This window comes from Lagopus leucura, unplaced genomic scaffold (assembly GCF_019238085.1).
Source record: "Lagopus leucura isolate 7727_CA_CO unplaced genomic scaffold, USGS_WTPT01 Super-Scaffold_100159, whole genome shotgun sequence".
NCBI classification, from domain to species: Eukaryota; Metazoa; Chordata; class Aves; order Galliformes; family Phasianidae; genus Lagopus; species Lagopus leucura.
The window spans coordinates 11,472,652-11,497,515 of record NW_024962335.1 but is presented as its reverse complement, the minus strand read 5'-3'; the positions used below and the strand labels follow the sequence as shown (position 1 = coordinate 11,497,515).

Sequence of the window (24,864 nt, the reverse complement as noted above, 5' to 3'; positions counted from 1 at the left end):
CATGCTAATCGCAGCTGCTGATCGCCGACGCGCCATCACGCCACGCGGCGCTGCGCGCTCCTATTGGCTGTCGCCGACCTGGTCCCAATGACAGCGCGCGGGGGGGCGGGGCCAGGCAGGTGGGGGCGGGGCCGGGGCGGTGCAAGATGGCGCGGGGCCGGCGGCGCCGGGCTGCTTCCTCCGCTTAGAGCGGGCGGGGAGCGGAACGGGGCCGTGCGACATGGAGAGCGGCGAGCTGGGCGCCGAGGGCATGGAGACCCTGACTGAGCTGGGCGACGAGCTGACGCTGGGCGACATCGACGGTGAGCGCGGGGCCGGGCGGGAGCGCGGGGCTCGGTGCTGTGCCACGCGTGGGCTACGTGGGGGTGCGGGGAAGCCCCCGCAGCGCGTGTTGGCGGGTTTGAGTCATGCGCGTGACGTCACGGGGAGCAGCGTGACGTCAGAGGGCGGCGGGGGGCGAAGCAGTAATTAGTGCCGATCCTAACGAGTGGCCCCGGGGAGGGCCCTGTATCCAAGCATGGAGTGCGTTGGAGCGCATCCAACGCGTTATGTCCGTCCCTTACCTGCGTGGGGCCACCTGCTCGCAAAATGGCAGTGTCATCGAGTGGGAAAGTGCCGTGTTGTGTGTCCTGGGTGCGGCATGGGGTGGTGTGGGGAGAGCCCTACTGCCACTCCTTCACCATAAACCCCAGTGCTGCTTCCATACCTGTGTACAGCCCCTGCGGTATCTGTGCAATGTGGGGTCCTGCATGTCGGATGTTGGGATGGGATCGGGGAGCTCAGATGGTCATCGGGGGGCAGTCAGGAGGAAGCTTTGGCTATGGGATCTCCTTAGGCATACCCATGCATTTCTCAGCTCAAGTTCTGCAAGTTCTGTTTTCTTGAGTGTGTTTCCCCTATTTCCCTGTGTACCTGAAATTACCCGAAGTCAGGGTGAGTCACCATCCGCGTGTCCCGGTGGGGCTCTGTGGGCAGAGGATGGGTGGTGTGAGGCAGCCCTAGGTGGGAGGACGGCTCTTACTGAAGTCATGGGGCTGCTCATCCTCCTCCTCCGAGCGTGAAGCTGGGATGGGGATTGGACAAATGGCAATGGGCTGAAAATATTGGATCCCGAACTCTGGGACTGTTTCAACACAGAGTTACTGGCTACCTCTGGGACTTCTGAAGCTGCCGCTTCCTCCTGTGCCCACTGCTGGCCTCTGAGTCCTGACCCTGTGTCCCATGGAACCAACCAGCCCCAAATGTTCCCTTTCCTTCTTGCAGAGATGCTGCAGTTCGTCAGCAACCAGGCAGGGGACTTCCCAGACCTGTTTTCGGACCCTCTGTGTGGCACCTTCCAGGGTGGCGGCGGCGGTGGTGGCAGTGGCACAGGCGGTGGTGCTCTGGATGCTACGCGGTCCTATGGCCAGGCCCAGCAGCCCTTCCCTCCGCCCGCCGCCTCCCCGCAGCTGCAGAGCATCCCGGTGAAGGTGCCACCAGCCCCACAGCGCCCAGCCCCGCTGCTCCAGCCCCGGCCCCAGCTCCAGCCCCAGCTCCAGCAGCAGACGGTGATGATCACCCCCACCTTCAGCTCTGCGCCCCAGACCAGGATCATCCAGCAGCCTGTCCTATACCAGAACACGGCCACAAGCTTCCAAGGTAGCGTTGGGGTTGGTTGTATCCATAGCAGAAAGCTTAGAAGGCCTCATCATGGTGCAGTCCCTGATGTCTCTCCTTGTTTGCAGTGCTCCAGCCCCAGGTGCAGAGCCTGGTGACGTCCCCCCAGGTGCAGCCAGTCACCATCCAGCAGCAGGTGCAGGCGGTGCCGGCCCCACGTGTGCTGACACAGGCTGCTGGTGGCACCATCCAGGCACTGGCACCCGCCACAGTTCAGACGGTGGCAGCACCACAGGTCCAGCAGGTGCCGGTAAGTGGAAGTGAAAGAGCCTGGCCCATCCACCTGGCTCTCACCTTTAGTAGGTATTGATAAGCGTTAGATAAGTGTTTCTTCACTAGGGAACACTCCCTGTGAAAAAATTGTTCTGGTTCAACTGTGTCAGGAATAATTGCATCAGGAATGATGTGGTGAGCAGGACTAAGGAAGTAATCCTGCCCCTGTACTCAGCACTGGTGAAGCCTCACCTTGAGTACTGTGTTCAGTTTTGGGCACCTCAGTACAGAAAGGACATTGAGGTGCTGGAGCAGGTCCAAAGAAGGGCAACAGGGCTTGTGGAGGACTTGGAGAATATGTCCTGTGAGGAGAGACTGAAGGATCTGGGGCTGTTTAGTCTGGGGAAAAGGAGGCTGAGGGGAGGAGGCCTTATTGCTCTCTTCCAATATCTGGAAGGTGCTTACAGCGAGAGTGGGGTTGGTCTCTTCTCACTGGTGACAGGTGACAGGATGAGGGGAAATGGCCTCAAGTTGTGCCAGGGTAAGTTTAGGTTAGATATCAGGAAAAGCTTCATTACAGAAAGGGTTGTGAAGCACTGGAATAGGCTCCCCACGGAGGTGGTTGAGTCACCATCCCTGAATGTGTTTAAAAACCATTCAGATGTGGTGCTCAGGGACATGATTTAGTGGAGGGTTGTTAGAGTTAGGGTAGTATGGTTAGGTTGTGGTTGGACTCGATGATCTTTAAGGTCTTTTCCAACCTGAATGATTCTGTGATTCTATGATTCTGTGATTCTGTTTGGGCCCTCTGTAGCATTCTTGTATTTGAGAGTCAGTGAAGTACTTAAAAGAGCAACAGCCAGATGTGTCACAGCAAAATAACTGTTCTGACATTCTCCCAGTTAAATCAGAGGAAGGAACCGCTGCTGGCACTGGGAGGTGCTGTGGCATAGAATCATTAAGGGTGGAAAAGATCACTAGTATCCAACCGCCAGCCCATCCCCACCATGCCCACTGGCCACGTCCTTCAGTGCCACTTCCACACGGCTCTGGAACACCTCCAGGAATGATGACTGCACAACCTCCCTGGGCAGCCTGTGCCACTGCTGCACTGCTCTTTTGGAGAAGAAGTTTTTCCTAACATCCACCTCAAACCTCCCCTGGCACAACTTGAGGCTATTCCCTCTCATCCAGTCGCTGTTACCCCCACACATGTGTTGTACCCTGAGGGCTCCCCCAGCTGACACAGGAAACTTGCTACAGGCAAGGGCAGAGGAATCCTTTCATCAGCTCCTTGGTGTTTTTCGGCACTAGCTTACTACTGGTCTCTGATGTCAGCACCAGTGGGTCGTCACTGCCTCTGACCACTGAAAGGAATAGAGCAGTGCATGCCCACTCATCTCCTCACCTCTGGCTGTTCCCTGTGCAGGTTCTGGTCCAGCCTCAGATCATCAAGACAGATTCCCTCGTGCTGACCACGCTGAAGGCGGATGGCAATCCTGTTATGGCTGCGGTGCAGAACCCAGCGCTCACTGCACTCACCACTCCTATCCAGACCACAGCTCTGCAGGTACCACTGTTAATACTCTTCTTCCTCCCCTCAATGACGTTATTTCCTAATACAAGAAGGTTTGGTGTTCGGAGTTCTCCAATGGTGTGGATGGGAGGGGTTCCAAATGCTACTCTAAACATGTCCAATGTGAGTAATGTGCCCCTTCTGCCAAGGCTGAGAGCACAGACTGTGCACTTTTGGCAGCCTCCCATGGCCAGTAAACACAGAGCAAGGGCACGTTCCTGTTTACCTTTTTCTAGCATTACTAGGAGAGGAGTGTGACCGAAGAATTCCATGTGGTTTTTAACCTCCGTGAAAGACGCTTAAAGCCAACTGACTCAGGATGGCTGTGGATCTTTCTTTTCCTTTCTCCCTCTGTAGAATCCAATGGCAAAATGTTGAATGTAAAAACTAATTAAACTACTCCTCAAAGGGCACGTGCTGCAAGGGGTTAGGGTCATCATTCAAGATGGCAGCAGTGCTTCAGGGCCATGACTTATCAGCTTGGAGATGCTTTGTGCCCCAAAGAGGCTTTTATCACAGCCTTGTGCATTCTGCAAAGGTCCTTCTGTTTGAATATTTACTGCTGGAGATAAGCTTGCAAGCCTGGACTTAACTTCTGTCTGCATAGCGTGCTGGGGTTTCTATGCCCTTGGTAGCAGCCAGACCAAAATTTTCAGTTTACTTGCTGTTAGGTCTCACTTGGTCATGGAGATGAGGCTCATGTGATTGTGACTGGCAAATACACAACCCACAGAGCATTCTGAACGCACTGAAATATGCTGGAAATTAACTGAGGAGAGATGGAAGACTTAAATTTACTTATTTGTCAGCTTCCAGCTTTAAGTGAACCTACATTAATTTCTGTAATGCCAATTAGAAAACTATTTCAGAATTGAAGTCGATTCTTAGTTTGCTTGGGGCTGAATTACTGTTGCCTGCATCAGTCTGACTTTTAGTGTAAACAACTCTTCCATAGCAACTTCTCTGATTCTGGGTGTGCTTCAGAGACCAGCTGTACCCTTCCCAATCTTACGTTTCTGGTTGGAGCAGTCTAAATGATTTCCTTTGGTCTGACTGTCCTAGAATCCCCTCTGTGCAACCATTCTGGTAGGATTCACTATATTTTCTCCTGTAGTATGTGCTGCTTTGGCTGGGAGGAGATGGTCTGTTTATATATAAACCATAGAATCATTAGGGTTGGAAAAGACCTGTAGAATCACCTCATCCAACTGTCAGCCCATCCCCACCGTCCCTCAGTGCCACATCCAAATGATTCTGGAACACCTCCAGGGACGGTGACTGCATCACCTCCATTACATCCCATCCTATTATTGTTACCTGGGAAAAGATGCCAACCCACCTTGCTACAACCTCCTTTCACGTTGTTGTAGAGAGTGACAGAAGTCCAGGCTCTTCACATCAGTGTGTATCACTCTGCCTTAATACCTCATCTGAACACATTTTGTAGCTTAATGTAGTTAGGGATCTATTTTTTTCCCCTATGCAGTCTAATTCAAATTAACTTCAAGCTAGAGTTTGTCTTTCCACAGTCAGAACCCCTCTAATGTTATAGGTTCAGAAGTAGCATTGCCTGTTGTTGATCCAGTGACTTTCTTCATGCATTTGGAGATGTGGGGACTCTAAAAGCAGGAGGGAGGTTTGGTCCATGTCTCTGTTTGAATTGTGGATGATCAGAGCATGGTATTGGTGAAAGGGTGTTGGGGTGATGATACTCTCGGAGAAAAGAGCTCCTTTTACTGTGGGAGGCAGTGGATGTTTTTTCCTGTGCTACTGTTCCCATACTTGTGCCAGCTAAAGAACATGGGAAAACGGTGTACCTCTTCCTTTTTTGAGCTTTGTGGACTTTTCTTGATTCTGCTTTTGTTTACTCTGTTTGCTCTTGGCATCATAATCTTGTCTATATTGGCTGATTGCTGGTGATACTTTGCTGCGTGTGGTCTTTGTAGACCCTTGTTGGGAGCAATGGAACCATTCTGACCACAATGCCAGTGATGATGGGACAAGAAAAGGTGCCTATCAAACAAGTTCCTGGAGGTGTCAAGCAACCAGACCCACCAAAAGAAGGAGAAAGGAGAACAACTCACAACATCATTGAAAAGCGTTACCGATCCTCTATAAATGACAAGATCATTGAGCTGAAGGACCTCATCATGGGGACAGATGCCAAGGTAAAAAAATGTGCAATGAGAGCGAGTGTGGTGTCAGGAATACTTGTGTCCTCAGGTGCTCGTTGCTTTATTAAATGGGGCAGATGGGTACAGACTGCTGTTAGGAGTATGCACATGCATATTGCAATAAGATAAAATTTAGAACAGTGTCTTCTTGCACAGAGCTTTCCAATTTGATTCCAGTAAATATTGAGATGTATTGAAGCCACCTTGGACCATGTTTGACCTGTGCTGTTTGCTGTACATCATGCTGGCAGCCTGTGCTGGAAGCATGTATTTTCACGGGGATGGAGGAGGGACTGAGCAGTGGAGAGAACTGCTTATATCAATTGAATGGTGAACCCTGGTTAACTGACAGCAGCTTGCTCCATCATCCTGGAAAAGAGACGTTCATTTCATTTCAAAACTATGATACTTTGATACTATGATACTTTCAAAAGACTATTTCTGACTAAGTCAAGACGTGAACTCTTGTGATTGGGATGTTAATCAGTTTTCATTGTACTGCTTTTGTGAAAACGTTGAGAAATCTCAGATACAAGGACTCAAGCTCTGTTGTCCAGTCCTTATGTGTCTTCCAAAGTGGGATACTTTGGCCCAGAACATGTCCTACTATTCATTTCCTTTTGCTAATGCCAGGTGGCCCTCTACTCCCTTCTGTTTGTGTCCCTTCTGTGATACGTAGGGTTGTGGTACCCCTATGAGCAAGAGCGACCCTGGAAGCACATAGTACAAACTGCTTTCTGTGTGTCTTAATTCCTTGCAGATGCACAAGTCTGGAGTTCTGAGAAAAGCCATTGATTACATCAAATACTTGCAGCAGGCCAACCATAAGCTGAGACAGGAGAACATGGTTCTGAAGCTGGCTAACCAGAAAAACAGTAAGTTGTGAGTGTGCAGGAAGGAGGTGGTCTGCATGAATGTAGGCTGCCTCTTTCAGTTCTTTGTCACTGGCAGAGGTAGATAGGTGCATGCTGCATGGGGGTGGCCTGTGTTCTGAGCAGGGTGTAGGATTGAGGGATGTGTACATGATGTGTTCTGGTTCTTGCAGAACTGTTGAAAGGCATTGACCTAAGCAGTCTGGTTGACAACGACGCAGACCTGAAGATAGATGACTTCAACCAGAATGTTCTTCTGATGTCTCCTCCCGCCTCTGATTCGGGATCACAGGCTGGCTTCTCCCCCTATTCCATTGATTCAGAGCCAGGAAGTCCACTCCTTGATGATGCAAAGGTATTTCTGACTTGATTTGTCAGAGTTTATGTTGTCACAGTTTTCAAGAATGGAGCTAGCAGATGTCGGGCAAGCAGAGCTGTAGGGATCAGGCATATATTGTAAGGATGAGGAAGCTGCATGGGAGTGCTTTATTTACTTATTTTGAATGATTAAGGCTACTTCCTGAGCTGTATTATTTGAGCCATCCCTTAGCTGCTGGAGCTGTGCTTAGACTTCAGCACCAGTAGGTTCTCTATGGACTCATTGAGTCCATAGACTCAATGTGGTGGTGCATGCCCCGTCCCTGGAGACGTCCAAGGTCAGGCTGGAGGGGCTCTGAGCACTTTGATTGAGCTCTGGGTGTCCCTGGTCATTGCAGAGGAGTTGGACCAGATGGCCTTTAAGGGTCCCTTCCAACTCAAACAATTCTATGATTCTCATGGTGATTGTTCATGACCCAAATTGCCCATGGCTTTCAAGAGATAGATATGTCCTATGAATAAAGCAGAAGAACATGGAAAAGGATGGTGATCTCAGCTGTGGGTAGCAAGACTGTAAGTAACTGCAGTTACAGCAATCTGTTGACTTCCTTTAGCTGATGGGTTTGGAAGAAATGAATCCTCTTGGCGGCCCTCAGAGAAGAAGTTAGTCGTGGCATAAAGCAAGGTTTCAGTCAGTGGTAACTGATGTGACTGGGAGCAGGAGGAAGGTGAAGGCACTCAAGTACTTCAGCCTGACCTTATTAATCAAGGGAAAGCTCCACTGGAGTTCTTACTGATCTTGATCTTAAATTTTAAAACTTATTCCGTCTCTTCCTTCTCTACTTCTACATTAGCTTTTTCTGTTTTATGGAATGTTAAGCAGTCTTTGTGTTTTTTCTTCTCTCCACTCCAAATCCTTTGAAGGTTAAGGATGAACCTGACTCTCCTCCTGTGGCTCTTGGCATGGTGGACCGCTCCCGAATCCTCCTGTGTGCCCTGACATTCCTGTGCCTTTCCTTCAACCCTTTGACATCCCTTCTGGATGCCAGAGGGAACCCGGAGTCTGACAGCCTCACACGCCATGGCTCTGGCAGGAGCATGCTGACCATTGAGTCAGGTAAAGAGTTGGGGTGACGTGAGCTGGGATCTGTACTGTCAGTAGTTTAGAGGACGGCTCAACTAAAGATGATCTCAGGGGATTCTGTAGGTGTGTTGTCACTTAGCCAGCTGGTCAACGTATTTTCTCATTGTTGCTTTGTACACCTAATTAAGACTGGAAAATGACCCTGAGGTATTGAATACCAATGGGTGTATCCAATAGCTTTCCTAGAACGTCTTGCATTAAGATTATTTTAGAAGCGCTGACTCAGGTTTTGTAAATCAGCCTTGTGAAAACAACTATTTCAGTTAGGTTGGGAATGTTGTGGCTTGGTGTTGATGAAGAGCTGTTGATGCAAGAGCTGTTTCCCAGTAAAATGCAGCCTTTGCAAAATGTGATATTACAAGTGGCAAACAGAGCCGTACATCCTTGTCGGTCTGGGCTCATTGCATTGCAGCATTTTCAGTGTCAGGATCAACTTCTCCCTTTTCTTTCGGGGTGTCTGTTGCAGATGCGGGTGGATGGTTTGGCTGGATGATGCCCACACTGATCCTGTGGCTTGTGAACGGTGTGATCGTCCTCAGCGTGTTCGTGAAGCTCCTCGTGCACGGAGAGCCAGTGACCCGGCTGCACTCGAGGTCATCGGTTGCATTCTGGAGGCACCGCAAGCAGGCAGACCTGGATCTGGCACGGGTAGGGCTGCCTCCTTGCTTTGCATCACATGCGTCTCGTAGGAGGAGGTGTAGGAAAAGTGGCCTAACGAGATGGTGCCTTGGCAAGTGTGTGGTATTTCTGGATTGTATCCGGTCTGATTTGCAGAGAAGTTGGTGGTGCTGGCTTGTCTTGAGCAGATTGCTGTCCTCCCTCAGCCTGAATTAGTGAGGTCTGTCCTTGTGCCTCGCTGTTGCATCTTGCAGCAATCAATCCCTGGAAACACGGTGTTGGTTTGTGTCCTGGTCCTGGCCTCTCCTGCAGGCAAACTGTGCTCAAGGGTGTCTTTTTGTAACATGAGCTTGTCCTGATGGTAGCTCAGCAGAAGCTACCAGCTGGCTGCTATTGTAGGTTTCATGGTGCCTGGGTGGTGGGATCTTTAGAATCACAGAATGGTTGGGCTGGAAGGGACCTCAAAGCCCACTCAGTCCCACCCTGTGCCGTGGGCAGGGCTGCCAGCCACCAGCTCAGGCTGCCTGGGGCCCCATCCAACCTGGCCTTGAACCTCCAGGGATGGGGCACCCACAGCTCTCTGGGCAGCCTGTGCCAGCACCTCACCACCCTCTGAATAAATAATTTATCCCTAACCTGAATATCCCCTCTTTTAGTTTAAGGCCATCTCCACCTGTTCTGTCACTCTTATGCCATGTGAAAAGTAGATCTCCCTCATGTTTATAATCTCAAGTACTGGAAGGCTGCAATGAGGTCTTGCTGGAGTTTTCTCCTCTCCAAGCTAAACAAGTCTAACTGGAATGGGTGTTTGCTGCATCCCCTGTCCTCCAGCTCTTTTCCATTGTTGAAGCAGGATTTCAGTTCTGACATGGGCACCCCAAAGCTTCTGCCTTGTCTGAGAAGGCAGGAGCTGCTTTCAGCTGGTGCCAGTGTGTCTCCCAGCTGTTGCAGCCATTGCAGGACCAGGCCCCTGCGTCAAATGTGATGTGCTGGGCCAAATTCGGTCTGAGTATCCTAAATTGCTGACTTTCCTCAGCTGAAGCTCTTACACAGGTTACTCATTGCTTTGTCTTGCTCACATTGGCGAGGAGGTCCCAGAGCATCTCCCTGGTTGTGCTTTTTGTTGTGTAACCTTTTGCCACGATGTTTGCAGGGGGATTTTGCTGCGGCAGCATCAAACCTGCAGACCTGCCTGTCGGTCTTGGGCCGAGCGCTGCCAGCCTCCCGCCTGGACCTGGCCTGCAGCCTCTCCTGGAACGTCATCCGCTACAGCCTGCAGAAGCTGGCACTGGTGAGGTGGCTGCTGAAGAGGACTTCTCACCAATGGCGGGCCAGAGAGGCCACTGCGGGCTCTGAGGACGAGGCCAAGACCAGCGCTCGGGATGCAGCTCTGGCTTACCACAAGCTCCATCAGCTCCACATCACAGGTAGGGCAGAGGTGGTAGAGCTTGAAAAGTGGGCCCGCAATATTCTAATGAGGTTCAGCAAGGCCAAGTGCAAAGTGCTGCACTTGGATCCGTGCAGCTCCAGACATGAGTACACACTGGGAGAAGAACTCGCTGGGAGCAGCCCTGTGGAGAGGGACTTAGGGGATTTCTGGTGAATGAAAGGCTTGATGTGAGCCAGCAGTGTGTGCTTGCAGCCCAGAAGACCAGAAGTATCCTGGGCTGCATCAAAAGAGGGGTGGCCTGCAGGGCAAGGGAGGGGATTGTCCCCAGCTCTGCCTTTGTGAGGCCCCACCCAGACTTGGGACCTCAGCTTAGGAAAGACACAGAACTGCTGGGACATGTCCAGAGGAGGCGATGAAGATGCTCAGAGGGCTGGAGCACCTCTCCTGCAGAGACTAGCTGAGGGGGCTGGGCTTGTTCAGCCTGGAGAAGAGAAGGCTGCAAGGAGACCTCATTGCAGCCTTTCAGTGCTTGAGTTCATAAGCAGGAGACTGACTTTTTATATAGGTTGTAATATGACAAGGGGGAATGATTTTAAACTAAAAGAGGGGTGATTTAGGTTAGATGTTAGAGAGAAATAATTTACCTAGAGAGCAGTGAGGTGCTGGCACAGGCTGCTTAGAGAGCTGTGGGTGCTCCATCCCTGGAGGTTCAAGGCCAGGCTGGATGGGGCCCTGGGCAGCCTGAGCTGGTGGGACTGGGTGGGCTCTGAGGTCCCTTCCAACCCAACCATTCTATGATTCCGTGATAAGAATGGCTGAAGCAACTGCAGTGCCCCCTTCCATGTCCACGAGTCTGCAGAGGTGGCTTAGAGGCTGTCCCAAGCAGCCTTTGATAGAATGCAGTCATTTTTCACTGCTGTTTCTTGTTTCTTTTCTGTCACTTTGGAATGCAATGTGAGAGCAGAGGCCAGGGTTAATTGTTGGAGAAAAATCAAATTTGTGAAGCTGTATGAAGCGCAGATGGCCAGTTGGTGTTGATATGCTTTGAAAACCTCGGCATGTGCACGTGTACTGAGGAAGTGCTTGAATGTTCCTTGTGAACGGTTGTTTTTGCTGCCTTCCTGGCAAACTAATTTGCAATTTTAATAGGCTACAAGTACATCAGAATTCCAAGCTCAACTTCCTTCTGCTTGATTTTGTGTGAATTGTGGTTACACCATCTTAGCTGGGGTTGTCTGCCTAGGACAGTTCCCCAGCAAGTCATGTTACTGCAGAGTAGCAGGTGCTGCCGTGTCTCAGGTTAACCCTTCTCTCCTGTTGGTGCAGGTAAACTCCCCTCCAGCTCCGCTTACTCCGGTTTGCACATGGCCCTGTGTGCTGTCAATCTGGCTGAGTGTGCTGAAGAAAAGATCCCGCCCAGCACAATGGCTGAAATCCACCTGACGGCCGCAGTTGGCTTGAAGACCCGCTGTGGGGGCAAGCTGGGCTTCCTGGCGGTGAGTCACAGTGTTCTCTGCCACTGCAGCTCCAGGCAGGGCTCTGGGAAAGGCTGCAAGCTTTGTCAGTTCTGGGGCCTGTAGTTATGTTGTGTGGTGGTCTGACTTTTCCCTGGGTGCTTCTCCTTTCCCCAGAGCTACTTCCTAAGCCAGGCGCAGAGCCTGTGCAGCTCGGAGCGCAGCGCCATCCCTGACTCGCTGCGTTGGCTTTGCCACCCTCTGGGACAGAAGTTCTTTGTGGAGCGAAGCTGGACGGTGAAGTCTGCTGCCAAAGAGAGCCTGTACTGCACCCAAAGGAACCCCGGTGAGAGCTGCTTGTGCTCTGGGCATGGGGCTGCCTGCACGTTGTCCGGGCAGCCTCCACTTCTGTGCTTTCTGGCACCAAAGCTGGTGTCTTGGAGAGTGTTCTCCTGCATCCTCACCTTGAATGTGGTCTCAGTGAGCAGTTGGAATGTGCCTCCAGGACTGCAGGAGCTGGCTCTGCCCTGCATATGTCGTCTGTTCCTGTGTGGGGTGGCCTGGGGGGTGATGGAGTATAGCCTCCCCAGAGCAGCATCCTTGCTGGGTGGCTAAAGTATCTCAGGGATGTTTAGCCTTGGGCTGTAGCTGTATACAGCTGATAATTAATAAGAACGGTGATTAAAAAGGCTCTGAAAACTCAGTCTTCAGAAGATTTTGCAGTAATTCCTCAGGAGTTTCCCTCTACTGCTCTTTCTCTCTTAAAATTCAGATTTTGTTGTCAGTGTCAGGAGGGGACTGTTGCTGTAGGTAAGAAAAATGTGTTGGATTTGTTCTTTTCCTTTCTCTGTAGCGGATCCCATAGCACAAGTTCATCAGGCTTTTTGTGAGAACCTGCTGGAGAGAGCAGTGGATTCCCTTGTGAAGCCTCAGGCTAGAAAAGAGGTGGTGGGACAAGAGGAGGACGAACCTTGGTAAGTTCCAGTGCTGAGGGTAGCTGTAAATTCTGAAGCAGAGCTGACGGTCACTGTGTGGTCCGAGGTAAATATACGGGTTAGTCTTTAACCAGGACTTGGAATGGCCCCATGGAGCTGACCACCACAGCCTGTCAGAAGGGTGAGCTTCGCCTCTTCGTATGACAACCTCTGAAGCCTCAGGTGCAGTTCTGGCTGTTGTCAGATGTAGTGGGCATTTCTGGTGCCAGCTGGCATGGTACCCATCGATTCCTAAACCGGTTGGCACATTCTCTGCTGACAATGCAATGTTCAGGGACACTAAAATTAGCGTGCCACTGTCACTGCAGTTGACCAAAGTGTGTGCAGGGTCAGAAGGCCTTGGCATGTTGCAGAGTGACCCAGCTGCCTTCCTGTGTTATGCATTCTTGTAACCAAACGAAGCATCGCATGTACTGGCAGTGAAAATCCACATGTTGCACCATGCGTCCCAAAATAGTGCAGGTAAATGCCTGAGTGGGAAAGTTCCTTAGTGGTGTCTCCTGCCTGGAAAGACTGGCTTTCCTAATGCAGGGAGCTGTTTTTTCCCCCTCTGGGGGAAGGAGCTCTAAATCCTGCTCTGTAGCATGTCCGAGGAAGTTAGATCATTGCCACACTGTCACTTGCATTCATATATATTTGCATATATGCAAATAGTCACTTGCAAAAACATTCTTCAGCTTCTTCTGGAGGCAGTGATTGAAAAGGAGCCTGTAATCAACTCATAACATATGTCCATCAGCAGATTTAAAGCACTGGAGGGGATGCTGGCGGCTTCTGCTCGGTGTCTGTAGAACATGGGGTGCTGACTAAGTGCTAACATGGATCATCTTTCACTTGAAAAGTGTATTACACGAGTTAATCTGCTTCGTGATGTATGCGGAATGGTCCCTCCCTGGAGAGTGGTGCCACCTTTTGTGAAGGACTTGGGCACAGCCTGCTCCCCTGTCCCTTAGTTAAGGAGCAAAAACCCTGACAAAGTTCCACTGTAAGTCCCAACATCTCTGTAGCTGCGGTGCAGGTCCTGGAAGGTGCACACAGGCAGATGTTGGTGGTACTCCTCAAACTGGTCCATACACTCCCACTCTCTGGAGGTCTCTTCAGGTCTGACAGTGTTGTGATACCGGTAGAGCCTGAAGGTTCTGCCTCCACCCTCTTCCGTAATGGGTCAGCCTTGTTTAAAGACGTGTTATGACTGATCAGAAATGCCTCCAGGCCTTGGTTCCTCCTTTTTGATGGCACAGTGAAGCTCTGCCTTGCTTTTTGTTTCAGTGAGTTCTCCAGCGCGATGGAATACCTGAAATTGCTCAACTCTTTCCTGGATTCAATGGGAAGTGGAGCACCACCCTTTTCCAGCAGTTCTATGCTGAAATCAGCCCTGGGTAAGTCTGACTAAGCTGAAACTCCACGAGCTGCAGGAAGTGCTGCTGCCACGTGTCTCCCCAGCTTTCGAGCTCCAGGCCTGGCTGAAATGCAGTCTGTGGTGGTGGAGGGATGTTTGGCCATGGAGCAGCACTCCCTGATGCACACTGAGGGGAGGAGCGCAGTCTGTAAACGAGCAGTGGGGAATTCATTTTGCTTGGTGTTGGATGTAGATGGCGTCTGACCATTCACTGGGATGCTGCTGATGCTCCTCAAAATGCATAGAGCAAACACAGTGGGGAAACTGAATATCCCTTTTCCTAGGGGATGCCTTTCGGTTGGAAGGGAAGTCTTGCATTTGAATCAGTATTGCCATGAAACTTAAAAGACAGCTCTGGGCAGCAGGTTGTGTGTCCTTTGGCCATCGGTTGACTTTGAGGTGTTCTGGGTAGAATGCTGAATAACGGAGGAGCTGATGGATTGGGGTGGTGAGTGCAGAGCCTTGTCGGGATGGGTGTCACGGTGTTTCTAGACAAGCAGATAGAGTAAGTTCTGGCTGTAGCAAGGTGAGGTTGGCCTCTTCTCCCAGGTGACAGCAGTAGAATGAGAGGGAATGGCCTCGAGTTGTGACGGGGAAGGTTCGGGTTGGATATTAGGAAAAAACTCTTCTCAGAAAGAGCAGTGCTGCACTGGCACAGAGGGTAGTAGAGTCACCATCCCTGGAGGTGGTTCCAGAACCATGTGGATGTGGCACTGAGGACATCAGCAGTGGGCATACTGGGGATGGGCTGACACTTGGCCTGGGTGATCTTAGAGGTCTTTTCCAGCCTTTGTGGGTTCTGTGGTTCTAACCCTTGAGTCCATTCTTGTAGGCCCAGATGTGGTGTGCAGGTGGTGGTCGGCAGCAGTCGCTATGGCCATTGGTTGGCTCAGAGGGGATGACACAGCTGTGAGGTCACGTTTCAGCGAAGTGGAGCGCCTGCCAAAGTCCCTGGAGATGTCTGAGTGCGTAGTGCTGCTCCTAAACTCCCACTTTTCCTTCTTTAGGCTGCAGCCTGTGCTGCGCAGCCATGGGCTCCCTGTGTGCTGAGGGCGGGCTTCTAAGAAAGACGAAGGGACATTTTTTTTTTTATAGGTTCATGTAGTGATAGGACATGGGGTAATGGCTTCAAACACAAAGAGGGCAGGTTTAGGTGAGAAATAAGGAAGAAATTCCTCCTTATGGAGCGGAGCAGGTGACACCAACGTAGTACTTGAAGGCAGGGCTCTTTCTCTTCCAGGAACGCCCTGGTGAAAGCCACCTTCCACCTGTGCAAAGCTATGCAGGCCTCACTGTCATCAAAGGCGGATGGGCAGCAGAGCTCGCTGGGTCACTGTGAGAGGGCCAGCAGCCACCTGTGGAACAGCCTCAACATGAGCAGCGGTGCCTCCAGCACTCCCCTCAGCAATGTAAGGGCTGCGTACTGCAGGCGGCGTGTGATCCGTCGTGGCCTGGTTGTGTCTGTTCTTTCCATTCGTCCTGAGTCTGATAGGAATATGGGGGATGCTTTCACCCTTTGCTTCTGAAGGGCATTGGCATTTTTTTTCTGTCCCTGCTGTACAGAGGAGCAGTGCTGCAGGTGCTGTCATTTGCTTCCAGTACCTGCCACCTCTTCTCTGCTGTGTTTTGTTTTTTGTCCACTTTGGCCTACGGAAAACCTCCATCTCTGTCCAGCCAGGGGCAGCTGCTGCCACCGGTGAGAAGGGACCTCATTATGTCAGGGCCACTCCATTTCAGGCAGCATCAGAACCCCCTCCTGCATAAGTGGGACGGTGCTGTGCTATTCCTGAGGACGTGTGTTGCTTGTTTCTCTTCTCTCCAGGATCACCTCAAGGTGGAGCTTCCCTGCACAGCGTATGGGGACAGCTCATGTCCCTGTTGCTCCTGGGTGGCAGCTGTAGTGCATTGTAGTTGCATTGCATGTGCTGGCAGTAACTGTGCAATGTTCCTGCAGTGCAGTACAGAGGCGCTTTCCATTCGACAGAGCAGGTACTCTCTGAAGGGCAGCTGGAACAGCAAGCGTTGCTAGGGGGCAGCAACAGATGGGGAAAAGGGATTTGGCGAGCTGTGCAGCTCTGCTGTGCTCCTCGCCTGGTGCTGAGCGGTGTCTGCTCTGTGGCTCCCGCAGGTGATCCAGCTGCTGGCCTGTGACCTGCTGCTGTCCCTCCGCACCAGCCTGTGGCAGAAGCAGGCGAGCAGCAGCCAGGCGCTGGGTGAGACCTACCATGCCTCACCCTCTGAGCTCACTGGCTTCCAGCGTGACCTCGGCAGCCTGCGCAAGCTGGCCCACAGTTTCAGGCCTGCATACCGCAAGGTGAGCTTTGGCCCTTGCTCCTGGCAGAGGAGTGGGGAAGGAAAGAGCGGAGCACCACCTGTGTCTGCTCTTCTATTTTCTGCCCTCTTTCTGGCGGTTCGGCCGTCTCCCTTTCCAGGTTACTCAGTTACATGTCAAAAGCAATTTGTGCTGCTTTTTTTTTTTTTTTTCTCCCAACTTTTTCTGTCTTTCCTCCCTCTTGCCCTGACCTGCAAACTGCAGGCAGGTGGATGTGGGCTCTGCTTGTTGTCAGGGTGTCAGCACTGTGCTGCTGACACAGCTGAGGGCTGCCTCCAGCCTACCCCTAACCACCCACCCTGCTGTCCCTCCAGGTCTTTCTTCACGAAGCTACCGTGCGCCTGATGGCAGGGGCCAGCCCTACCCGCACCCACCAGCTGCTGGAACACAGTCTCAGGCGCCGCACAACCCAGAGCAGCAAGCAAGGTCAGCATGGGGAGCTGCATTTGGCTGTGGCTATTTGGTGCTGTGTAGAGCCAGCCAGGAGTTGGTATTGGGGCCCATCCTATTTAATATCTTTATTGATTATTTGGATGAGGGGGTCGAGTGCACCCTCAGTAAGTTTGTAGACAGCACTAACTTGGGAGGAAGTGTCAATCTGCCTGAGGGTAGGAAGGCCCTACAGAGGAACCTGGACAGGCTGGATCTCTGGGCTGAGCCAGTGGGATAAAGTTCAACAAGACCAAGTGCTGGGTCCTGCACTTCGGTCACCCCATGCAATTCTACAGGCTTGGGGCAGAGTAGATGGAAGGCTACATGGAGGAAAAGGATTTGGGGGTACTGGTTAATGCTCAATTAAACACAAGCCGGCAGTGTACGTAGGTAGCCAAGAAGGCCAATGGCATCTTGGCTTGTATCAGCAACAGTGCAGCCAGTAGGAGCAGAGAGGTGACTGTCCCTCTGTACTTGGCACTGGTGCTGTGTTCAGTTCTGGGCCCCTCACTAAAAGAAGCACATGGAGGCCCTGGAGTTTGTCCAGAGTAGGGCAGCAGAGCTGTGGGGGGTCTGGAGCACGAGTCTGATGGGGAGCAGCTGAGGGAACTGGGGATGTTCAGTCTGGAAAAGAGGAGCTCAGGGGAGACCTTGTCTCTCTTTAAAACAAGCTGAAAGGAGGTTGTGGTGAGGTGGGGGTCAGCCTCTACCCACAGGTAACAGCAATAGGACAAGAGGGAATGGCCTGAAGTTACGCTAGGAGGGGTTCAGGCTGGACATTAGGAACAATTTTTTCTCCAAAAGAGCAGTGCTGCAGTGGCACAGGCTGTCCAGGGAGGTGATGGAGTCACCATCCCTGGCTGTATTCAAGCAAAGGGTAGATGATGGCACTGAGGACATGGTTTAGTGGGCAGTATTGGTGGTAGTTGGGTGGTTGGAGTAGATGATATTATTGGTCTTCTCCAGTGTTAATGATTCTATAGTCACCCCCATAGCTGGGACTCTGCAAAAGGAGTTCCCTGGGGTAAACAGCTCCCGTAGCTCTTTTCTCTGCTGGTTGCAGGGGAGCTGGACACACTGCCAGGGCAGAGGGAAAGAGCCACTGCCATCCTGCTGGCCTGCCGCCACCTCCCACTCTCTTTCCTGTCCTCGCCCAGCCAGCGTGCCGTCCTGCTGGCCGAGGCTGCACGCACGCTGGAGAAGGTTGGGGACAAGCGCTCGTGCAACGACTGCCAACAGATGATTGTCAAGCTGAGTGGGGGCACAGCCATCGCCGCCTCCTAACACCTCGCCAGCCTCCAGCCCGGACTTCCTCCGTGTTGAAGAAGGAAGGGGGGGGAAAAATGCAAGGAAAAAGGAGAGGGAGGGAAAAAGGAAAAAAAAAAGAAAAAAAAAAGAAAAAAAAACAAATCAGTGCTGTAGGTTAGGGTCATGTGGGATCATGCTGGAGTGGGAGTGGGAGGGTTTGTTTTTTTTTTATCTTGCCCTAGGTGTGGCTTTATTGCCCCTGCACTTTTGGGGGGCACTATAGTAGGGACACCCTGTGGCTGTGCTGGGGTTGCCCATAGGGGCCTGGTGCTGATGCCCTCTGGACTGACCCTACTGGGATCATCAGCTGGGGCCAGTGATGGGTTTCTGTACCGTTTTTATACCGCTGTTTTTTAATAGGAGTGTTTGTGGCTTTACCAAACAGGGACTGACACAGCAGCCCTCCTCTTCTCCATCTTCCTCCTCATTTCAGCAAGGTGAGGCTGTGGCCAGTCCCCGCAGGTGGTGGGAGCAGAGGCTGCTGGCTGTGGTGCCTTCATGTTGGTGCAGGTGAAACTGTTAGAAATGGTTTATTTTATTCAGTTCCCAGTCCCAGAACTGAGCCTGTCCCCCAGCCCCTGTACCCCTGGGGCCTGGTAAGCAGTTCACAGCCCTTGTCCTTTTGTACAGGATGTGGCTTTGGGGTCCCAACATGGGAGAAGTGCTGTCACCTCCATAACACCCCATGGTGCCCTCCCTCCCACTTCACAGGGACACTCTCTGTCCCCACAGAGTCCAGCACAGGGCTCCTGGCTTATCTGTGCTCCTGCCAGGAGTTGCATCCTCGTCCACTTCCTATCTGCTTCCTTTACTAAAATACAGCAGCTCTGACCTGTTGCGATCTCCCAGTTATTTTCCATTGCCCCAGGGGTCAGTTTTGTACTTCAGTGAATGGGGAGGAGGATCTAGAGGCCCTCAGCCTTCTTCTTGTTGCTTATATGAGGGGCTGAGGCCCCCCAGTGCTTTTCCTTCTCTGGGGGCTCTTTGCCCCTTTTTTCTACTCTTCCCACCCTCTGTGCCCATCTATCCCTACAGTTTTTATATGTGTGTGTATATACTGTAACTTTTTGTTGGTTTTGGGTGGAAGGGAGCTGTTGTTGGCAGCCTACTTCCCTCACCCAATAAAGGTGGTGTCACCGCCATGCCCTGCTCCTCTTCTCCGTCCCCGTAGTGCAGCTACACGAGGCCGTACACTTCCATGTGTTTATTAACAAGGGGGAAGCTGGGTGGTGGGGAAGGGGGGACACGAGGCTGTGCAGCCAATCTGCTGCTTAAGTCCATTGCCCATCCATGGAGTGAGCTGAGAACAGCCACAACTCGTTGCCTGTCCCCTGGTGATGGCACCTTGCTGGTCCTGGTGTCAGACGGTGACCTCAGTCTTGCTGTTGGTGGCCAGGTGCCGGTGAGCCTGGCCGTACAGCGGTGCCGTGGGCCCAGGCCGGCGTAGGCCCCGGGGGAGGCCTCCCTCCCAGCCCCCTGGGAAGGCAGAGCCCCCTGGCGCTTTGGGGAGGCCCTTGGCCTTGGTGACCCCTGGTGGGGGGCAGCCCTCGGGCCCCTCGGTGGTTGGGAAGGGCAGAGTGCTGGGGGGGGGGCACCTCTGGCTCCCCAAAACGCATGTAGAAGTCCTCAGGAATGCTCTCTGTAGGGACAGGGACACTGGTGTCACCCCCATGGGGCACCCCATCCCTTGGCAGGGGGAAATTGACTGAGAGATGGAGTTGGGGGGTGGGGAGGGGCCATTGGGGGTCTTCTGGGTGCTGATTGGCTGGGAAGGGGGTGGATCCTAGCTGCTGATTGGTGAGGAGTGTAGAGAGAGATCTTGGGCATTGATTGGCTGAGCAGTGTGGAATGTCCATGGGGGATCCTGCTGACCGGTTGGGTGGTGCTGCAGGTCTGGGCAGGAGTCTGCATGGTGATTGGCTGGGGAACACAGTGCATGCATGGAGAGGGATCCTGGACACCGATTAGCTGGGCAGCGGGTCCATGAGGGGGATGCTGGGCACCGATTGGCCAGGCAGTTGGTCTACGGAGGGTGGATCCTGGGTACTAACTGGCAGTGCCCATGGGGTGGATAATGGGCACTGATTGGCTAGCAATGGGTCCGCGGGGGAGAACCTGGACACTAATTGGCAGGGCAGTGCTGGGGGTCCATGGGAGGATGCTGTGCATTGCCCCCTCCCCGCCATGCCCCTGCGCCCTCCCACTCCCCGCTCACCTCCAGCTGTGAGTGTGCTGTACGCAGTGTAGTTGGGGGCTGGTGGGCTCAGGCTGCTGCCCAGCAGTGGGCGCTTGCTGTGGCCGTGAGGCCGCCCCAGTGAGGTGACACCAGTGCTGTCCACCGCGTTGTTCAGGGGCAACTTGTCTGGGGGCAGAGGTGAGGGCTCAGGGGAGTGCAGAGCCCTCTTAGATGCCTCTCCCTTTTCCCCCCATGGGCAGCAGCATGCCCAGCAGCAAGCTGGCACCTCAGAGAGGCTCTGAGAAGGGACTGGGGAGCCTATGCCTTACCTGTGCTGTTCCTTGGGGGTCCCCGGGGCAGCCCCTCACCCAGCTGCACCTGCATGCTGCCCATCAGGCCATCGATGTGTTCAGAGGGGCCGTGGCCCGGCTGCTTCAGCAGGTCGGTGAGCGTCCTGGGGAGGGGCACAGGAGCACAGGGCCATCAGGCGATGCCTACATCCCCCATCCCAGTCCAGGTGTCCCTATTGCCCCACGCTGCAAGCTCTGGGGAGAAGGGGCAGCCCCCTCACTGGAGCCATTTGGGAGCAGGGCCTGGGGAAATGATGAAGAGGGTCACCCCTCTGTAGCAAGGAGGCTGCACCAGTGGCCTCTGGTGTTGCCATTCACTGCGTCCTCCCAGTAAGCGATAGCATTAAACATTAAGCACCGTTACGTAAGACACAGCACCCTGCCATTTACTGTTCAGGCCTGGGGATGCTGCAGCACCGCTGTGACACAGTGGCCATCCCACAGCAGGGCACACACCAGGATCATGCCTTCATCACAGAGAAAGCCGATGGGCTGCGTTAAGCTGAAAGATGCCATCAGGTGGAGGGAGGTTGTCCTTCCACTCTCCTCAGCACTAGTGAGGCTGCACCTGGAGAGCTGTCTGCTGCAGATCTTCAACAGCCACCTGGGCACACTGCAGGGAGCAGACAGACCCAGAGCTCCCTGCCCACCTCAGCCCATCACCTGAGCCTCCATTAGCGCTGGGCTTTGCACTTGTAGAGGTGCCTCTACCCCATAAACCATCTCCTCCTAAAGATCCATCAGCCTCCTGCAGCCTAGCCCTCTCCCCATCAGAACTCCCAGTCTGTGGGGCTGTACCAGCATGGCCCAGCAGCCTGGGGCTGATGCCAGGCAGCGTGCAGGGCCAGCGGCTCGCGGGGCTGTGGCTGTCACTGCGGGAGCTGCTGCGCTGTCAGCTGCTGCCTCTCTTGCATGTCCCTAGGGCCCAGCACTCACCCAGGCTCGTTTCACCAGGAGGTCCGATGCGATTTGACCTATTTCTTTTTTTTTTTTTCCTCGGGTCTATTTACCAAGCTCGAGCAGTCCTTTAGCTGCGACTTTTCCTCTCCAGATAAATCCATCAGTGTTCTTTTCCACAAACCTGCCCCTGGCCCCAACTGCCTGGACAATAACAGTGAGAGCAGCTCCGTTCCCATCCGTGAGTCTCAAGCACAAGAGGTGGCCCTGGAGGGCTCCCCATCGTGGTTTTGGAGGACACTGACCCTATTCTGAGGGTCTGGGGAGGCTCAAGTTGCATCGACTTAGTTCACCTAAAGGTCTGGGATGGCCTCAGAGTGCAGCTCGAGATGAGGACTGAGGGGCACATCAAATTCCTATCTGCAATATAGTACCAGTGAGCTCAGTGAGATTTCCATCCATCACTGTGGCCATGGGTGCTGGGTGGGCCCTAGGCAACCTGGATGCAGTGCACAACCCCACCTGGAAGATCTGGGAAGGGACACAACCTGCACCCCCAAAACTGTCCCAATGTGAGCTCCAGGAGTGAGCAGAGAGGAAAGCTCGGGGGGAGGGAGGAAGATGAGAACATGGTGGCATCTCCCTTGAATGAGCTGGAATGCCACACTTGGTCCCTGAGCCACTGGTGCAAAAAATAGAGGTGACAGCATGGGACCTCACCACTGGGCCTTGTTCGGGTATCCCTGGAGATGGAGGCTGGGGCCACACCAGGAATATCCAGCAGGGTTGGGGCCCCAGAAAGCACAGAGAGACCCAGCCTGTTCCTTTTCTACAGAGCCCCCAGGCCCCTTTCCGTGGGCCTCCTGTAGGTCTCTATGAGGATGTCCTCATGTGGTAGACACGAGCAGATCCCCCTGCCCTGAAAGGACCCCAACATCGGCAGCCTCAAGAAAAACATGGGCAGGTGTTCCTGACTCACAGAGCCTTGGGCACGCCGAGCGAGCATGGGGACGGTGCCAAGTGCTAGCCGAGTAGGAAGGAGTGAGCCTGGCGGAGCCGCCATACGGACCTGCAGAGGCACAGGGACATGGGGGAACTGCAGTGTTTTAGGTGCCTGAACCTCTTTCTGGACCCAGCTGTGAGAGCCTGGAGAAGAAGCTGTGTTTGAGGTGGACCACACCGAGTGTGAGCAGCAGCAAGAGTGGAAGAACAGTGACAAAATGGATGGACGGGTGGATGAGCGGAAGGATGGATGGATGGGTGGAAGGATGGGTGGATGGGAAGAGGAACCAGCGAGGCCATGCAACAGGGAGCTGGCCCGAGGCCATGCTGCAGCTCCTGAGGAGCAAATGAGAAGCTGCAACCTGCGGCATCAGGCGGGACGCGAGATCGCAGTGCCCATGCGCGGCAAGAGGCGGGTGGAGATACGGTGCCCAAATGAGATATCTCACATCGGGACAGAGGAGATGGTGGCACCTGGCTGGGACCTTCAGCCACAGATGCACAAGACCCCAGTGCGTGCCAGGACAGAGGCAGGCTCCTGGGTTTGTCCCTGAGAGGCACCCAAGGGAAGCTCGCCTCCTCCCGCTCCATATGGTGGTGTCCAAAAAAATCAGTAGCCTCGGGGAAAAAAGGATCTGCTGGGCAATGAGCCGCATGTTCCCCATGCTGGAGCATGCTGGCAGGAACTGGAGTGCATCCTTGGAAGGGGGTGCACAGAACTGGGGAGACAGCAAATTCCACAGCACCTGGTGAAGCGAGAAGGGATGGGAGTAGAGCCAGGACTAGGTGTCCCCAAGCAGATCCCCATGCAGGTCTCTGAGGTGGTGGATACAACCAGAGCATCATCTCAGTGAAATAATTTCCTTGCCATGCTAAATTCCCAGAATAAAAGCCCAGGAAGATGTGTTTATGTGTGTGCACACATGTGTGCTGGGGGAGGACGAAGAGGGCAGATCTGAGTCAGAGCCGCAGGGGCAGGGCTGTACCCGGGCTGTAGCTGCTGTCAGCTGCTGAGAAGTGTTAAACTCACTGAATGTGATCATCGGGGGAGAAAAGTGAAAGGGGGGGAAAAAAAGAGGAAAAAGAGGAAGAGAAACATCAACCTGAGTGGAGGAACATAATGCAAGGAGGGATCAAGGGGACTGCAGCCACTAGCCCTGCCTATCCCTGTCCTCCCTATCCCTGTGCCCATCCCTCCCCAGCAGCTGCCCAAAACCACGATTTGGGGGCAGACACAGGACAAGAACTGTTTGCCTGGAGCAGGAGCTCCCATGAGAAGTGAGGGGCTGGCAACCCCATGGTATGCAGCTTGGGTCCCCTCCCTGGGAGTGACATCCCACCAGGGTACAAGGCACACATGCAGGCAAAAAGCCGCTTCCAACAACAAGCACTCTGCCCACATCATCAGCTGCTGGGGACAGAGGGACAGCACTGAGTCAGGGATGAAGGGGACAAGGGATGGAGGGGATAAGGGATGGAGCGAGTGGACAAGGAGTGGAGGGAGTGAAGGATGGAGGGGATGTGAGATGCAGGAGACAAGAGAAGGAGGGGATGAAGGACAGAGGGGATGAAGGGTAGAGGGGACAAGAGATAGAAGGAATGAGGGACAGAAGGGATGAGAGACAGAAGGGATGAGGGATGGAAGGGATGAAGGACGGATCGGATGACAGACAGAGGGGATGAGTGACAGAGGAAATAAGGGTCAGAGGGGTGGAGAGATGGGGAGGATGAGGGACAGAGGGAATGAGGGATGGAGAAGACGAGTGACACATAGCTGCCACCACCACCCCTCTGCATGCTAGGGTCTGGGGACTCTCTCATCCCCTTGGGGACGAAGTGACAGTGGGGCTCACCCTGTGCATGGGGCTGGGGGAAGTGGGAGGACCGAACGAGACCCCTTTACCTGGAGACCGTCATCTCAGTCTGGGGGCCTTGTGCCTTCTCCAGGCCCAGCTTGGTGAAGATGCCCACCAGCACCATGATGGCCACCACGCCGCAGATGATGTAGACGATCATGTTGGTCTTGTCACGGGTGGGGCCCTCGGGGCTCTCATCCACACGGGCGGGCGGCTGCCCCGTGTTCACCCAGTTGGGGGTGTCGTAGTTGGAGCAGCCGCTCTGATCCAGCCGCCTGGCCTTGAACTGGCAGCAGAAGCGGTACCCGCAGGTCCCACAGCAGTACTGGTAGATGCCGGCGTTGCAGTTGAATGGCGGGTCCCACTGCCCCATCACGTCGTAATACCCGCGGCAACGGTCCCCTCCTGGGGTGGGCTCAGTGGGCGCGGGGGCTGTGTCCTCCACCGCCGGTGCCCGGCTGCTGTTACCGCCGTCCCCAGTGCCGGGCTCGGCGCCCCAGCTCCGCTCTAGCAGCACCAGGCAGCAGATGCCCACCACGTAGCTCCGCTCCATCCGCCCGCGGCTCCGGGGGGCCATGGCCACCCCCAGAAGACCGAGCGCTGCTCCACTGGAGGACCCCCCCACCCCGTTCCTCCGTGCACCGTGGCGAGGGTTACAGCTGCTTGCCTGCCCAGCGAGAGCCCTCCCGGAGCAGCCCCATG

At 53.7% G+C, this 24,864-nt stretch overlaps 2 protein-coding genes across 2 annotated transcripts; one reads left to right on the top strand and one right to left on the bottom strand.

The window, feature by feature from the left end:
- Positions 1 to 163: 163 nt before the first annotated feature.
- SREBF2 (sterol regulatory element binding transcription factor 2) lies at positions 164 to 19,023 on the top strand. The gene is made up of 19 exons (XM_042889702.1): positions 164 to 302; positions 1,264 to 1,638; positions 1,725 to 1,906; positions 3,299 to 3,439; positions 5,392 to 5,613; positions 6,380 to 6,494; positions 6,665 to 6,846; positions 7,734 to 7,926; positions 8,420 to 8,601; positions 9,725 to 9,998; positions 11,288 to 11,457; positions 11,593 to 11,761; positions 12,269 to 12,389; positions 13,680 to 13,789; positions 14,642 to 14,774; positions 15,050 to 15,218; positions 15,938 to 16,123; positions 16,456 to 16,567; positions 17,637 to 19,023. The coding sequence occupies exons 1-19, from the start codon at positions 221 to 223 to the stop codon at positions 17,855 to 17,857; spliced, it is 3,339 nt and encodes a 1,112-aa protein (XP_042745636.1). The 5' UTR covers positions 164 to 220; the 3' UTR covers positions 17,858 to 19,023.
- Positions 19,024 to 19,241: 218 nt separating this feature from the next.
- Positions 19,242 to 24,739, bottom strand: SHISA8 (shisa family member 8). The gene is given in 5 exon segments (XM_042889704.1): positions 19,242 to 19,472; positions 19,474 to 19,520; positions 20,097 to 20,243; positions 20,387 to 20,511; positions 24,210 to 24,739. Coding segments are annotated over 5 exon segments (1,080 nt in total).
- Positions 24,740 to 24,864: the final 125 nt, after the last annotated feature.

Coding starts and splice junctions, on each gene's coding strand:
- SREBF2 (XM_042889702.1), top strand. CDS start 221: ATGGAGAGCGGCGAGCTGGGCGCCGAGGGCATGGAGACCCTGACTGAG. Junction 9,999..11,287: donor CCATCAGCTCCACATCACAG/GTAGGGCAGAGG, acceptor CTGTTGGTGCAG/GTAAACTCCCCTCCAGCTCC. Junction 16,124..16,455: donor TCAGGCCTGCATACCGCAAG/GTGAGCTTTGGC, acceptor CTGTCCCTCCAG/GTCTTTCTTCACGAAGCTAC.